Source organism: Chlamydomonas reinhardtii, chromosome 3, assembly GCF_000002595.2.
Source record: "Chlamydomonas reinhardtii strain CC-503 cw92 mt+ chromosome 3, whole genome shotgun sequence".
NCBI classification, from domain to species: domain Eukaryota; kingdom Viridiplantae; phylum Chlorophyta; class Chlorophyceae; order Chlamydomonadales; family Chlamydomonadaceae; genus Chlamydomonas; species Chlamydomonas reinhardtii.
In genome coordinates this window covers 3,511,617-3,525,187 of record NC_057006.1, presented here as the reverse complement: position 1 = coordinate 3,525,187, position 13,571 = coordinate 3,511,617, and the positions used below count along the sequence as shown (strand labels likewise).

The window sequence follows — 13,571 nt, the reverse complement described above, 5'->3', positions numbered from 1 at the left end:
AACAAACAAGGCATGGTGTCCAGCTGCCGGCTCGCAGCAGTGTTGATATAAACGGAGGTGCGGCTCCTAGGGCCAAACCGAAGTCTCACCAATATAGACGGAGGTGCGGACCTTCGGGCCAAGACATTGCGCGTCTCTGACGCCAGCCATCGTCTTCGGACGTGATATTTGTGTGGTGCTTGCGTTTGATGGGGCTGTCGGCAGACCACTGGCCTGTCGTGCCTTGTTTTGCGTTGGTGCTGCCGCCAAAAGACCTAAAAGAGATGAGGGGTGTTACGTGGCGGTGGGGCTTTGGCGGGCTTCGGCTTGGCTTCGACTCATGCGCGTAACGCTATGAAGGTCGGCAGTCAACCAGGGGGTGGGTGTTTCTCTCTGGGCCGGAGACGGTCCCTCGCGGCGTGGGTACGGTGTGCCCCCGCTTGTCGGACTGTCCCTTCAATTGTAATTCGCATCCTTAGGGCCAAATCAGTGTCTAACCACAATAGATGGAGGTGCGGCGCCTGTGGCCAAACTGACGTCTAACGCTACGCGTAGGCTTGGGAGACATGTGCTGCCAGACCAATGCGCGACAAACAAGGTGCTAATGCGCCCCTGGCACTAGCAAATACAGGTTGTCCGGATACACGATCACGTGATCTGATAAACAATTGTAAACCGTTGTTACACACACACACACACACACACACACACACACACACACACACACACACACACACACACACACACACACACACACACACACACACACACACACACACACACACACACACACACACAAACCGTGGTCCGTAACTGCGCACGCGTGTTCAGCGGCTTTGTTCCGTTTGTTTTGTGTTTAACAATGGTGCTAATGCGCCCTGGCACTAGCAACTACGGGTTGTCCGGATACACGATCACGTGATCTGATAAACAACTGCAAACCGTTGTTACACACACACACACACGCACACATTTCCGCTATCACCTCCTGTCTAGTGCACCACACTAGTGTTGGGTTATCACGCACCTCCTGTGTAGTATGGCGACCCTGGTGTTGGGTTATCACCTCCTGTGTAGTGTGGCGACCCTGCCGCCTGGTGTTGGGCTATCAACTCCTGTGTAGTGTGGTGACCCTGGTGTTGGGTTATCAACACGGCAGGCAGGCATGCTGCTACGTACTGCTGTACCTGCTATTCCATTCTCTCATCACTCACGTGCGCGCTGTCTCGAGAATAATAATAATAATTACAACGCCGGCCCATAGGGCCTGGCATGGATTAACGGGGCAAGGTGACTAGGGCGAGAGGGCCCGCCCCCCTCACGCTGACGCCTCACCACGAAAGAGTCACAACCTCCAAACTACAACCTCCATGTCCTAGGCCGCTCTTCAAAGTCCACTACGTCCAAGCCTGCACACCTAGCATATCGAGCTAGAGAGCTAGAGAAACGCCGCTGTCTCGAGCCATCTGCCCTTTTGAGCATTACTAGCAACATCGTCGTCCATGTTGATGGACTCATATTAGAATGAGCAGCGGGCTTGTGTGGGACTGATCATTATCGCCTGCTGCCTTTGCGCCTGCCTGCTGCTGAGCACGCAGGCCTTAGCCCGCCTCCAAGTCCCGAACCGCCCTCACCGTCGCCACCTCCACCAGGTGATCACTCTAAACATATATGGGAATTGGGTTCGCACGTACGCGCCGGATTAAAACGCCAGGGATGGATGGAGTCAGGTCGTTATGCGGTGTGTGGACGCATGGTGGACTCTGAATGACACTGCCCATTTCTGGATGGCTTACTTGCAGCAGCAGACAACCTAAATGTACCTTCATGCCCATCATTCTTGATTGCGTGCTTTTTGCAGTTCCACCCGCGCCGTTACCTCCTCCGGCACCCCCCAGTGGCCTCTACGGCTGTTTCAAGGACAGTCCTGATAGATGGCCGCAGACTGCCGTTTCTCCTGGCATGGAATAAAAAGGATTTGACGCTGGAGGATTGTGCCGCCCTGGCTCGCGCCTTTGGACTGATGCTGTACGGTGTGCAGTTCTCGTGGTTTTGCTTTGGAGGCAACGACATGTCCTTAGCGACAAGCCTTGGCCCTTCTGAGGAATGCACAATGCCGTGCGGTGGCAACAGCAACCAGGTAGGAACGATGCATGTCACATATATACACCGTTTTGCAGACCAAGCAAGGTTATAAATGTCCCAACGAAGGACGTCACGTCACATACCAGTATGTGCTGCTCATTACGCGCGCCGTTGCTTGCCATTGCCAAATGTGTGCCTCACAGATTTGTGGAGGACCATACGCAAGTAACGTATACCGTCTCGACGGTGAGCCTGCTGGGGCCCAATGTCCAGGGCCCTACCGCCCGCTCCGTAGAAAGGCCTTGCGCATACCGTATTAGGTGCGGTGATAGATGCCGGCCCTTGTGTTGGGTTGATCATGCCCCTTCCCCCCCTCCCACATACACACGCCCACAACAGTCCTGAGCCCGCCTCCGAGCCCCAACCCGCCCTCTCCTCCACTTCCTCCCACACCGCCCCCGGGTGGTCAAACGGGACTGTACTACGGCTGCTTTCATGATAGTGACAAACGCACGATGCCGGTAGTACTGGCATGGGATAAAAAGGATTTGACGCTGGAGGATTGTGCCGCCCTGGCTCGCGCCGCTGGACTCAGGCTGTACGGTGTGCAGTTCTCGTGGTTTTGCTTTGGAGGCAATGACCTTTCCTTAGCGACAAGCCTTGGCCATTCTGAGGAATGCACAAGGCCGTGCGGTGGCAACAGCAGCCAGGTAGGTAGAATTAGGAACTTGAAGCCAATCCGGTGCACGTCCATGCATCTAGCAGTGCACGGAATATGGACAGACAGTAGTTACCGCTTGATTGATGGTACATATTCTCACACGCACACGCATACATACACAATTCGTCACACTTTATCTCACAGGTCTGTGGGGGTCCGTACACCAACGGTGTATATATTATTCATGGTAAGCCCTGGGCTTGCTTCCCCCGCCCGCCTGCTGCAAGTAAGCGTTGCCATACATACTGGACGTATATCCATGGCAGCTGGGCGGGCGCACACACGCACATGCTCGAAAAGACGCACATAATAACCGTAGATACGTTGCAAGGCCCTTCCTCTCGCACAACATTTCGTTAGGATACTTCGATATGCCGTCCAGCAGCCTGGGTAGTTTTTATTAATGTATTCCGCCGCCGTACGTACATACCCAAGGGAGTAGTCGCCGTAGTCGCCGGCTTGCTTCTCCATCCACCCTCGCTCACAAGCCGCACAAGATTCATTACCCTGGTGCCCCTCGAGTCTGTGCTTGCCGTACGTACATACCCAAGGGAGTAGTCGCCGTAGTCGCCGGCTTGCTTCTCCATCCACCCTCGCTCACAAGCCGCACAAGATTCATTACCCTGGTGCCCCTCGAGTCTGTGCTTGCAACCCTCCTTCCTGAAACGACAAAATATACAGAGCTGTACAAGGTCCAGGTCTCAGACTACATGTGCGGAAGCGTCACCACCACCTACGTCAACACGGTGTCTGACGGCGATCTGGCCGCGTACACGAAACTAGCCGCACTGGCAGCCCGCACAGACACCAACAGCGGCCCGATGTGGGTGGAGATCAGCGCATATGCAGCAGCGGGCACCCCTCTCGGCGCCCTCCACGGTGACAGCAGCAGCTCAGTGGGGGCGGAATACCTGGTTTCTAACGTTGACGGTTTGGACATTATGGCCGTGCGCGCCTGCTGCGCGGGCAGCAGCGGCTGGGGCAACGCAGCGCAGACCCTGCAGCTGCAGCTGTCGAACGGCACCATCCTCTACGTCGGCAGTAGCACGCTGTGCACCAGCGGGCAGTCCTGGGTGCCAGTCCCAGCCGGCCATTGGTTCGCCGGAATCCAGACGCAGTCACAGCCCAGCCCTGACAACTACGTCCACCGCGTGGCCTTCTTGTTTGCAGGTAAAGTTCGTATTAGTCGTGTATGTATGGTCGCTGGTTACTCTAGCTATCTGGCGCGCACGGCGCTTGCGTTGTGAACATATATGTATTATGAACATGCATGCTGATAAATCCATCGCTGCTTGCCTCCCGCCCGCAGCTCCCTTACTGCTACCGCTGCCGCCAGCGCCCCCGTCCCCGTCTCCCCTACCTCCCCTCCCACCGCCGTCCCCTCCACCACTACCACCACCCCTGCCTCCTCAGGCTGGTGAGTGCGTGATGCACGCGTGCGCACGTGCGCATCTGCACTATCTAGCTAGTCTGCCTTGTTGCTTGAGCGCTCTGGCGGCCGTCGCTCGCGCGCTGGATTGATGCACGATGAGTGATCCGATGCGGCTATCCTATCTAGCTGTTGCTTGCCGCTGCTGCTAATTGTGTTTCTCACCTGTTACTTTATTCGCCCGCGTGCAGATGCCGGTGCTACGTTCAAGCTCATCCGCAACAGTGCATCCGAATTGTGTTTGGTTGCCCAGCCATGGCCGGGCGCCGGGCTCCTCACTGCCCCCTGCAACCCATCCTCGCTGGACCAACAATTCTGGCTTGACGCAGATAGTAAGTAATGTGTGAGAACTGTGGCTGAAGCGCGTCATGGGCGCAACATACATACGTTGTTTGGCGTACATCGGCGGGCGTGTGTGTGAGTTGCTCACGTGTGTCGCTCGCTCGCCCAATACCTGCTGGTGCTCGGCCATTAATACTGCAACCCTGCCTGCTCCATGTCAATGACAGGCGACGGGTCATCATACACCTTAAAGCTCAGAGCTAACGCGGGCCTAACCTTGGCTTACTTCGGGGGGCTGGATAGCACTACGTATATCGCCGTGACGACCACACAAAGTGGAGAAAATGAGCGCTGGGCCCTGCCTAGCGGCATCAGTTCCGGGTATGTATGGTTTGATTGCAGTTGAAAATAAGATGTCATCATGGCAGCTACCTCATGTACGCATAAAGTAAGTTTCACCTCCCGTATGTACGTCCTCTACCTATTTATCTCTGACAGGTCCTCCACCGCCATCAGATCGGCGGGTTACGGTAGCCCAATATGTGTGCGAGTCCTACCAAGCGGCGCATCTGATGGCGCCGTATGTGCCCAAGCAAGGCCTCGATCAGACCTTTGAATTTTTGGATGGGAACAGTAAGTTGGTTTTGCTTTATTGGATGGGGATTATTGCTGCTGCGTTCTTGTGCCGCCACCTACTACGCACGCACTTACTCCTCGCTGTAGGTGCAAAGCACGCGGCACCTCCTGTCAGCGCCAGTACATGTTTTGTACCAGTCCTCGCCAGCCACGTAGCCCGCTAAAAATTGTTACGGGCTAGCATACAAGTGCGTGCTGGGGGTTCCAACGCGGGGTAACACGGGGAGATCAGGATGGGTGAAGGGGTGAGGCCGCGGCAGGGACGGGCACACGCAACGTCGGTCCAACCTGGAACGCGAGGCGTGAGCCCGTGTGTACTATATTGGCAACCAAGTTAAATGGGCGGGGTAAATACAGATGGAGTGCACCAAGCAGACGGCGTGAGAGACAAGGCGAATTCTGGATTCCGCAAAGCAAACCGTGAGGAAAAGGGCTGGCAGTACACAGGCCGTTTGAAGATTGATTGATTGTGTTGAGCTATCTGGATGTACAACAAGAAGCGAGCGAGTAGGGGAGCAGTGCGGTAAGCTGTCGGCACAAGACGAAAGGCAAGCAGGTGGCGAACTCCAGGGCCCGAAGCATTACATTTGGTAGTATGTATGCAATACGTAATCAAGGTGACAAAAAGAAGGCAGTTTGAGCAAGGAGTCGCTGAAGGGTTGCGGACCGAGCAAGTGGTCGAAAGCCGCACTCGGCGACGAAGGGTCGGCTGCATAAAACGGTGAATGCGGTGATCAGTTAAGGCTCCCAGTTGCTGAGCAGCAATGGCTGGCTCAGCAACCGGGTCCAGGCCGGAGCAGCGACAGCTGAGCGCGGCCTGGGCATGCGGCGGGCAAGACGAAGGCTGGCGAGAGGCCAGGTGTGTCGGTGTGCAGGTGTTTGTGTGTTTGACATAAGGGCGCGCCTGAATGCGCTGGTCGATGGTGTCGGAGGGCCTCGCAGGCCTGAGGAAACAGACTGACTGTAGGAGCCCTCAAGGCGCTAGGCCTGAGGCGGTGAGAGTAGCAGGATAGGTGATGATGTGATGTGCGTGTTAGGAGGTTTGGCGGAGGCGGGCGCTGCGCAGATGGCCTGCGCGGCTTGGCGGCCACTCAGGCCAGCCAAGCCAAGCAGGACAGGGGGCAGGCCGGGCAAGCCAGCCAGGCCACAGGCCACAGTCCTCGGCCTGAACGGCAAGTCCCAAGCGCCGTACGACCCATTGAGGGGAGTATATATAGGCGCTGCCGGCGCAGTGTTCGTCACCCAGCAGTAGAGTTGTATTCAAGACTTACCTAACCAAAACAGAATAACTCTTCTTACAGAATCGGGCCTGGCAAGCCCACCGCTGTGGTCATAGTTAGTGTATTGCCAAGACAGTTGTGACGCTTTGAATAGGTTACGTGTGCACGAGGGAACCAAGCCCTCTGGACCAACTTTGTAGCCGGCCATCTGCGGCCAGGCTGACCGTGTAACGTGTGCGTGTGTGTGAATCAACCTGGTCTACAGTTCCCCTGCCTCGACAACGCCTAGCCATCCAGCCGGCAACGTCCAGTGCAGCTCTCTGATCTAGACCTTTGGAAGCGCCAGCTATTATACCCCCCACACTCTCCGCCTCCCCCATCGTGAGGTAACGTGTAGGGTTCTGTAAACAACCTGTCGTCAGCTGTGCACCTGCCATCTTAAGGGCTCCAGCTGTTATACGTAGAGGGATTATATTGTGGGACGCTCTCTGCCCCCCGCCTGTCTGCCTGTTTGTGGTTTGTGTTCGTACCCCGGCCGTAGGTGGCCGCAGGGTTTCTCTTCAGTTTCTGTTGCACCGCAGGTGCCCACGTTTGGAGTCGCATAGCCCCGTGTCAACTGCTACATCGCGTGGTCGTGGGTCAGTGGATTCTGACACCCACCTCTCAAGGCCTCACCGTTTGGTCATCCCGTTCCCCTCAGTCTTAGGCATAAAGGAGGAGGTATCGTGCTTCTGTGAGGCCCACCCACACACTAGGGCAGCAAGTCCCCGAAGCCCCAGGCCTAGCGAGTAAAAGGAGCCTCGCAGCCTCCGGGTTGACTCCCGCGCGTAAGACGGGCAAGGAGCCCCGCAGCCAGTAGGGTCGGTGTGTCGTAGGTAACAAGGGGGTTGAGTTTCCCCCCTGGGATAAGCAGGGACTGACTGGGATAACGTCGGGATATCAGGTTAAGGGTGTAGGTAGCCCCAGGGATCGGGCGTCTTGCAGTGGTGCCATCCGGTGCCGTAATCAGGACAGCAGTTGTGAACGCGCAACCAGGTCAGCAGCTATTGTCAGCACACGCAGGGCCGCGCTCTGCCATTGTGTTTCGTGTCGCAGGCACTAGCCTGCGTCGGTGTCCCCTCCCTCGCAGGCATTTCCCCTCTCTCTTTCGTGTGCAGGTTCAATCTTCCCCTGCCACCTAAACAGGTTTCCGTTACAGGTCCGCCCCCGTCAGTGACGGCTGCGCCGTCACTGCAACTGGCCTTTCCGGCGTCAAGCAATCTGTCCCAAGTCGCCCGCGCACGCCTAAATTAGCAGCAGGCTCCTAGCCACTGCCGTGACCAGTCCCCTGTGCCCCTACCGGCGGGAGGGTCTCGTCAAGCAAAAACAAGTCAAGACAGCGGATAACCCTAGCCAGCGGAGACGCAGCCAGGCCTAAACTAAGTTCCGGTAGCATTCTGTGGGTCGCCTTCCCCTGGCCTTCCTCTCTTTCCCTCTCTCTCCTCCTACCCCTCAAGACCCACCTGCTCTGGCCCCGTGCCCCAATCCCGGCCAAGCCGACTCCCCCGAAAGGATATTCTTCCTTCCCCACCTCTAGCTCCCACATCGTGGAGTGCGCAGGACAGGCCAGCGTTGAGTGAGACAGCGTCTGCCCTCTGGTGCCCGGTCCTTGCAAGCCGAGCCCGCCTGTGCGGCGCCGGTGCGTGTCAGCACCCGGCGCCCCTTACTTTCTGTATCCTTACTTCTAACCGCCTAGACCAAGAAAACAACTAAACAAGACCGTATCCCAGCGGCGACAACAACTTCTGCGGAGCGCACGTGTGTGGCAACACCGTCTGGCAACACCGACCGCGTCTGACCAAGGCCCGCTCTCGTCGGCCCCCACACCCGCCTCCGTCTCCCTTCTCCCCCCTTCTCAGTTAAAACAGCACCGGGCGTCATCATACGACCGGTGTTGGGTGGCTAGCCATCTGGAAGAGACCTGCCTACGACAAGCATCTTGCCTGCAAAAGCTGTCTGGCTGAGCGAAAAAATTAGCCTGGCGGCTGTAGGGGGGCTGTGCGTCGTTTTTGGTTTCGCTACCGGGACCTTTTCCCTATCGACAGCCACCACTGAGAATGGACGACGACGACGCGCCTAGTTCGCGCCGTCCCCGAACGTCCGGATATACCCCCGCATCATCGGCGGGGGCAACCCAGGGCATTGATTATGAACGCATCGCAGCCCATTGCGAGCGCTTTGACCCCTCCACGCACTCCGTGAGGGATTGGCTGGATAATGTGGAAGAGCTGGCCGAGGAGTTTGGGTGGGATGAGGCACGCAAGCTGCACCTGGCAGCTAAGCGGCTTGCTCCCACCGCGAAGGAATGGTATCGTGCATGGAAACTAGCCAACCCTATGGCCTCCTCCACCTGGGAGGGCTTCTGCGACGCCCTACGCGAGCGTTGGGGTGTGTCAGACCGCGAGCTGCACTCGCAACTGGCCAACTGCTCCCAACGACGCGGCGAGACGGTGCGCGAGTACTCGGACCGGTACCTGAGCCTGGTCACCCAGCTACGCATCGACTACAACCGCGACCCGACCCATATGCACAACTTCATGCGGGGACTAGAACCCGACATCTATGACGAGGTCTACATTATGGAGCCGCATAACCTGACTGCAGCGATCCGCAAGGCGGTTTATGCCAGCGAGAAGGGCCGCTCGGCGCCTCACCGCACCGGGAGTGGCAACGGAAGAGGTGACGGCGGCAGTGAGAGCGATACCCGCGGCCGCAGCGACAGCCGTGATGGGCGCCGTGTACGCTTCGACACACGCTCTCCCAGCGTGGGACCGCGCTACGGCACCAAGTTCGACAGCGAACGGCGCTATGATCGAGACACGCGTGACCGCCGCCCCGACCAGCACACCCCCAACCGGGCGGGAACAGGGGGAGGCGGTAGCGCCGGTAATGGCAACAACCGGCCCGGAGGCAGCGGAGCCTCCGACGTGGATCGCCTGAGCAGCCGCATGGCACGCATGCAGCTGCTCCACCGTCTCGACCCCAGCGTCAACCTCTACCAGTCCCTACTGGCCAGGGCAGGACCAGGACGATATCATGATCATGTCCAGGCCGCCGACTCCGACGAGGACTCGGATGACGGTGGGGCCATGTCGGAGGAAGACTACTTCAGCAGCAGTAGCAGCGGTGGATCTACCCGTCACTACCCCCCGTCGCTGCGGACCCCTAGCTACCGGGGTTATGACTACACAGCCCCGGAAAAAGCTGCCTCCGCCTACACGAAGAGAGTAGGCGACTTTGAAGCCACTACGCTCCCTCGCAAGCGGGTACCAGTACCGGTGCCTGGCCCCACTCCCATGGAAACGGATAGGTCTCCAGCCAGGCGCTTCACGGCCGGTCACGGTGAGCAGCGCCGAGAGCGGGAGTTGGCACGGGAACGTGAACAGGCTCGGGAGCGGGAAGGCCCAGCCCCGAGACCCACTCAAGCAGCAGCCGCGGCGGCGAGCACCTCAGCTGCTATGCCCCGCGGAGGACCGGGGCGCGCAAACCCCAGCGCTCCAGCCACGGCACGGCCGACCACACCTGGTCGCCGCCCCCGTGGTGACAAGCCCCCCGCTGCTTCGGCTGCGGCTCCGCGCCCGCGCACAGCAGCCGCTGGGGGAACTGCAGCGCAAGCCGCGACCCCGCGGCCACGCACCGACCCCATTCCAGCGATTGAATCGGGGGACGAGGAACGAAAGGTGGCAGACGAGATTTGCTCCAAAATAAACGCCTACCCCATCTCATTGGGGCGGGCTCTACGCATCAGCCCAGCAGGCATCTACAGCAAACTGGGCGGGCGCATGCTGGGCATCGCCCGGCATGTGGGCGGAGCACAGGACGCAAGGCCAGCGGCGGCAGCCGCCACACCCAACCTCAACGGTTCGGGTCGCGGCGGTCCGACGGCCGGGGCTACCGCGCGCGTGAACAACTGCCGCTCACAGGACCCGCCGGCATTCAAGGCACCTGTTGTCACGACCGCCGACGACTGGGATGTGGTAGAAACAGAGGTGTTGTTAGGTAGGGCGGACGGACGGTTCATGCCAATCCCAGCCGTGGTGGACACCGGCGCCAGCAACACTGTGGTGCCACGCATCACCCTTAAACGGCTGAGTAGGCAAGGAGATGTGGTACGATCGGACGTGCCTTTCACCAATGCAGATGGGGTACGCGCCCCCTCATGCGGCCTTGTGCGAGGCCTCCTGATCTCGCTCGGCGATATGGTGTGCTCGGTGGATGCATACGTCACCGAAGCTACCAACTACGGCATCCTGCTGGGCTCCGACTTCCTGGCGCCCATCCGGGCCGATATCAGCTACAGCAGGGGCCTACTCGAGTACACCAACGACCTAGGCCATCGCTCAGCACGACGGATCCAGTTCTCACGACTGAGCGGACCGGCCGCCCACCTAGCCCACAAACGGCCGGCACCTACTGAGCAACCCATGAGGGAGGCTGAGGAACCCGAAGCGCCGACCCGCCAACCACCCTTGGCAGGGGGCAACGGCCGGGTACAGCCACTCTCCCCGTTCGCTGTGCACCAGCAGCAGATAGCCCCACCTGAGCTCTCAAACCTCTCCGCCACCGCCTCCCTGGCGCGGGCGGAGCGGTATGACCAGATGCTGGAGGCACTGCAGCAGGAGCGAACCACCAGGGTCCGGATACCTGCACCACAGTCGGGCAGGCGAGTGCTAATGATGGACCTAGATTCAGTCCCTACAGCACCCGCCGACAATCCCGTGGTCCCACCTGCGGAGCCTATGAACATCGAGGAGGAATGGCAACGACTGCTGGAAGGCCAACCGCCTGGACCCCCCCCGCCTTCAACGACAGTCTCAGTGGAAGAGCAGCGTTGGCACGACCTTATGTCGGCTGCAAGTGACGCCCACGAGCGGCCACGATCACAGCCGCCAACACCACGACGGACACCTTCCGCGGTCACCGGGCACCACAACCCACAGTCCTTTGAGACCCCAGGGCGGCAGGCGAGGGAAGCACGGCTGCCACCAGACTACAGCCCCACTAACAGCCTCCCATCACCCGACTTGCCACCGGAGGCTCTACCCCTTCTGCACGAGCTGGCGGCTGGGCGAGGTTCTATCGACAAGGTGGAGCGCGTGGCGCGCATCCTGAAATGGACTGCCTCACACGAGCTCGAAGTGCTAGAGGCGGCCGCCTTCCTAGCCGGACAACGGGACCTGCAGCTACCAGGCTGTGACGATGAAGAGAATGAGGAATGGTGGCACAACTTGGATGCCTACAGCCTGGAAGGCACTGACATCTCCGATGATGACGAGGGCACGGGCGACTACCTAACCCAGGCCCCGCAAGCGCTAACCCTGCGCCGCTCGCCAAGTGTTGATGACTTGATGGAGGCCGACCCCTCACAAGCTGAAACGCCGAGCCTGATCTCCGCCAGCAACTCGGACATCCCCCGAGATCCTTTTTCCTTCCCCGCCTGGGCTAAAGCTTGGGAAAACCCGGCTACGGCGACGGAGCGCGGTGAGGGACTGATCGAGCCTGACGGCACCACGAACCAACGAGGCGCAGCCAACCCAATAGCTGGTCTGCCCACGTCTACCCGAGCGGGGGCAAGGAGCCCAGACCAGTATGTGTGTAAAGCAACTCTCCATCCTCAACCCCGAAGGGACGGCACCGACTCGGACGACGATGGGCCATCCCTGCGGTACGAGAGCTGGGACAAGAGTGGTAGCGAGGATGAGGAAACAGCGTTCTGCTTCTTTGCAGGCACCATCGGCAGGCCCTCACGATCACCCTCCCTTGCCGTTCCAGACCGTGGCACTGATCCCGTGGCCACAATCACCCAGGCCCGGCCAACGCGTGACCAGGTACTCGGGATGACTCCCGACCAGCACCTGACCGCGGCAAGGGCATACGGCGCCAGACTAAGGGAGGCGAGGGGCCCCATCAGACCAGACGACGAGCGACGGCAAATGCTCCTGGGCTCCATTGACCCCACCTTACCGCCTGACGCCCAAGCCCTACTGGCCAAAACTCTGCTGGACAACTACGACTTATTTGCCGTCTCTAACCAAGACCTGTCGGTCACAGACTGGCTAGAGGCGACAATCGACACGGGGGACGCCGCACCCGTGTGCACCAACCCCTACCGGCTTAGCAAGGGCGAGCGTGATGCCCTGGAGGCCGAGGTGCAGAAGATGCTGGCAACAGGCGTCATACAGCACAGCTCTTCGGAATGGTGCTCCCCTATGGTGATGGTAAAGAAGCGGCCGGCAGGCAGCGACAAGGCGGGCGGGGGCGCCACGGACGCACCACCCGCACCCCCCCAGTGGCGGGCGTGTATTGACTTGCGCGCTGTCAACGAGTTGACCAAACCGCTTCGCTACCCGATGCCCCACGTCCAAACACTAATCGACACCATCGGCCCACCGATGGGTGAGAAGAGGATTTACTCCACTATGGACCTCATTGCCGGTTTCTGGCAGGTCCCAGTACGCAGTGAGGATCGTTGCAAGCTAGCGTTTCAGGCCCCGTCTGGACTCTACGAGTTCAACGTCCTTCCCATGGGGGCCCGGCAGTCACCGGCACTGTTCCAGCGCCTCCTGAGCATGGTGCTACGTCCACTGCTCTGGTACGGGCCCGGGGAGACTACGGGCCGGAAGTGCTGCGCCCTGTTCATCGATGATATCTGCGTCGCCAGCCCGGACGCCCTGGCGCACGCACAACACCTACAAGACACCTTTGACTGTTTACGTCTGGCCAACCTGAAGATGGCAGTGAAGAAATGCCACTTCGCGACGAGCAAGGTGGACTTCCTGGGTCACACCATCGACCAATTCGGGACATACACCCTGGCCGCCCGCAATGCGGACGCCATTCGCAACTACCCAAAGTTAAAAACTGTGCGACAAATCAAGGCGTTCCTCGGCCTGGCCAACTACTATCGCTCGATGGTGCCCAACTTTGCGGTCATAAGCCGACCATTATACGACTGCTTAGGCAAAGCCGGTTACCGCTGGGAGCTGGAGCAACAGGAGGCGTTCGACCGACTGAAGTTGGCACTAACCACGGAGCCCGTGCTGCGTGCCGCGGATGTCACCCGCCCCTTCCGCCTCGCCACTGACTTCAGCTGCAACGCGGTGGGCGCCTGCCTTTCGCAAGTGGACGATGAAGGACGTGAGTACGCGGTCTCCTATGCGAGCAAGCGGTTGGTTGGGGC

The 13,571-nt window shown here is 59.4% G+C and overlaps 1 protein-coding gene across 1 annotated transcript; it reads left to right on the top strand.

Moving 5' to 3' along the window:
- Positions 1–2,169: 2,169 nt before the first annotated feature.
- Positions 2,170–6,771, top strand: CHLRE_03g167712v5 (uncharacterized protein). Its single transcript, XM_043060821.1, has 9 exons — positions 2,170–2,310; positions 2,464–2,774; positions 2,930–2,972; positions 3,467–3,955; positions 4,095–4,202; positions 4,406–4,546; positions 4,724–4,798; positions 4,995–5,129; positions 5,220–6,771. The coding sequence occupies exons 1-9, from the start codon at positions 2,253–2,255 to the stop codon at positions 5,294–5,296; spliced, it is 1,437 nt and encodes a 478-aa protein (XP_042925950.1). The 5' UTR covers positions 2,170–2,252; the 3' UTR covers positions 5,297–6,771.
- Positions 6,772–13,571: the final 6,800 nt, after the last annotated feature.

What these genes read in the sequence shown, in the direction of transcription:
- CHLRE_03g167712v5 (XM_043060821.1), top strand. Translation starts at nt 2,253, where the DNA reads ATGTGTGCCTCACAGATTTGTGGAGGACCATACGCAAGTAACGTATAC. An exon ending in CGTGGCCTTCTTGTTTGCAG is followed by an intron (nt 3,956 to 4,094) that starts GTAAAGTTCGTA and finishes TCCCGCCCGCAG; the next exon opens with CTCCCTTACTGCTACCGCTG. An exon ending in TGAATTTTTGGATGGGAACA is followed by an intron (nt 5,130 to 5,219) that starts GTAAGTTGGTTT and finishes TCCTCGCTGTAG; the next exon opens with GTGCAAAGCACGCGGCACCT.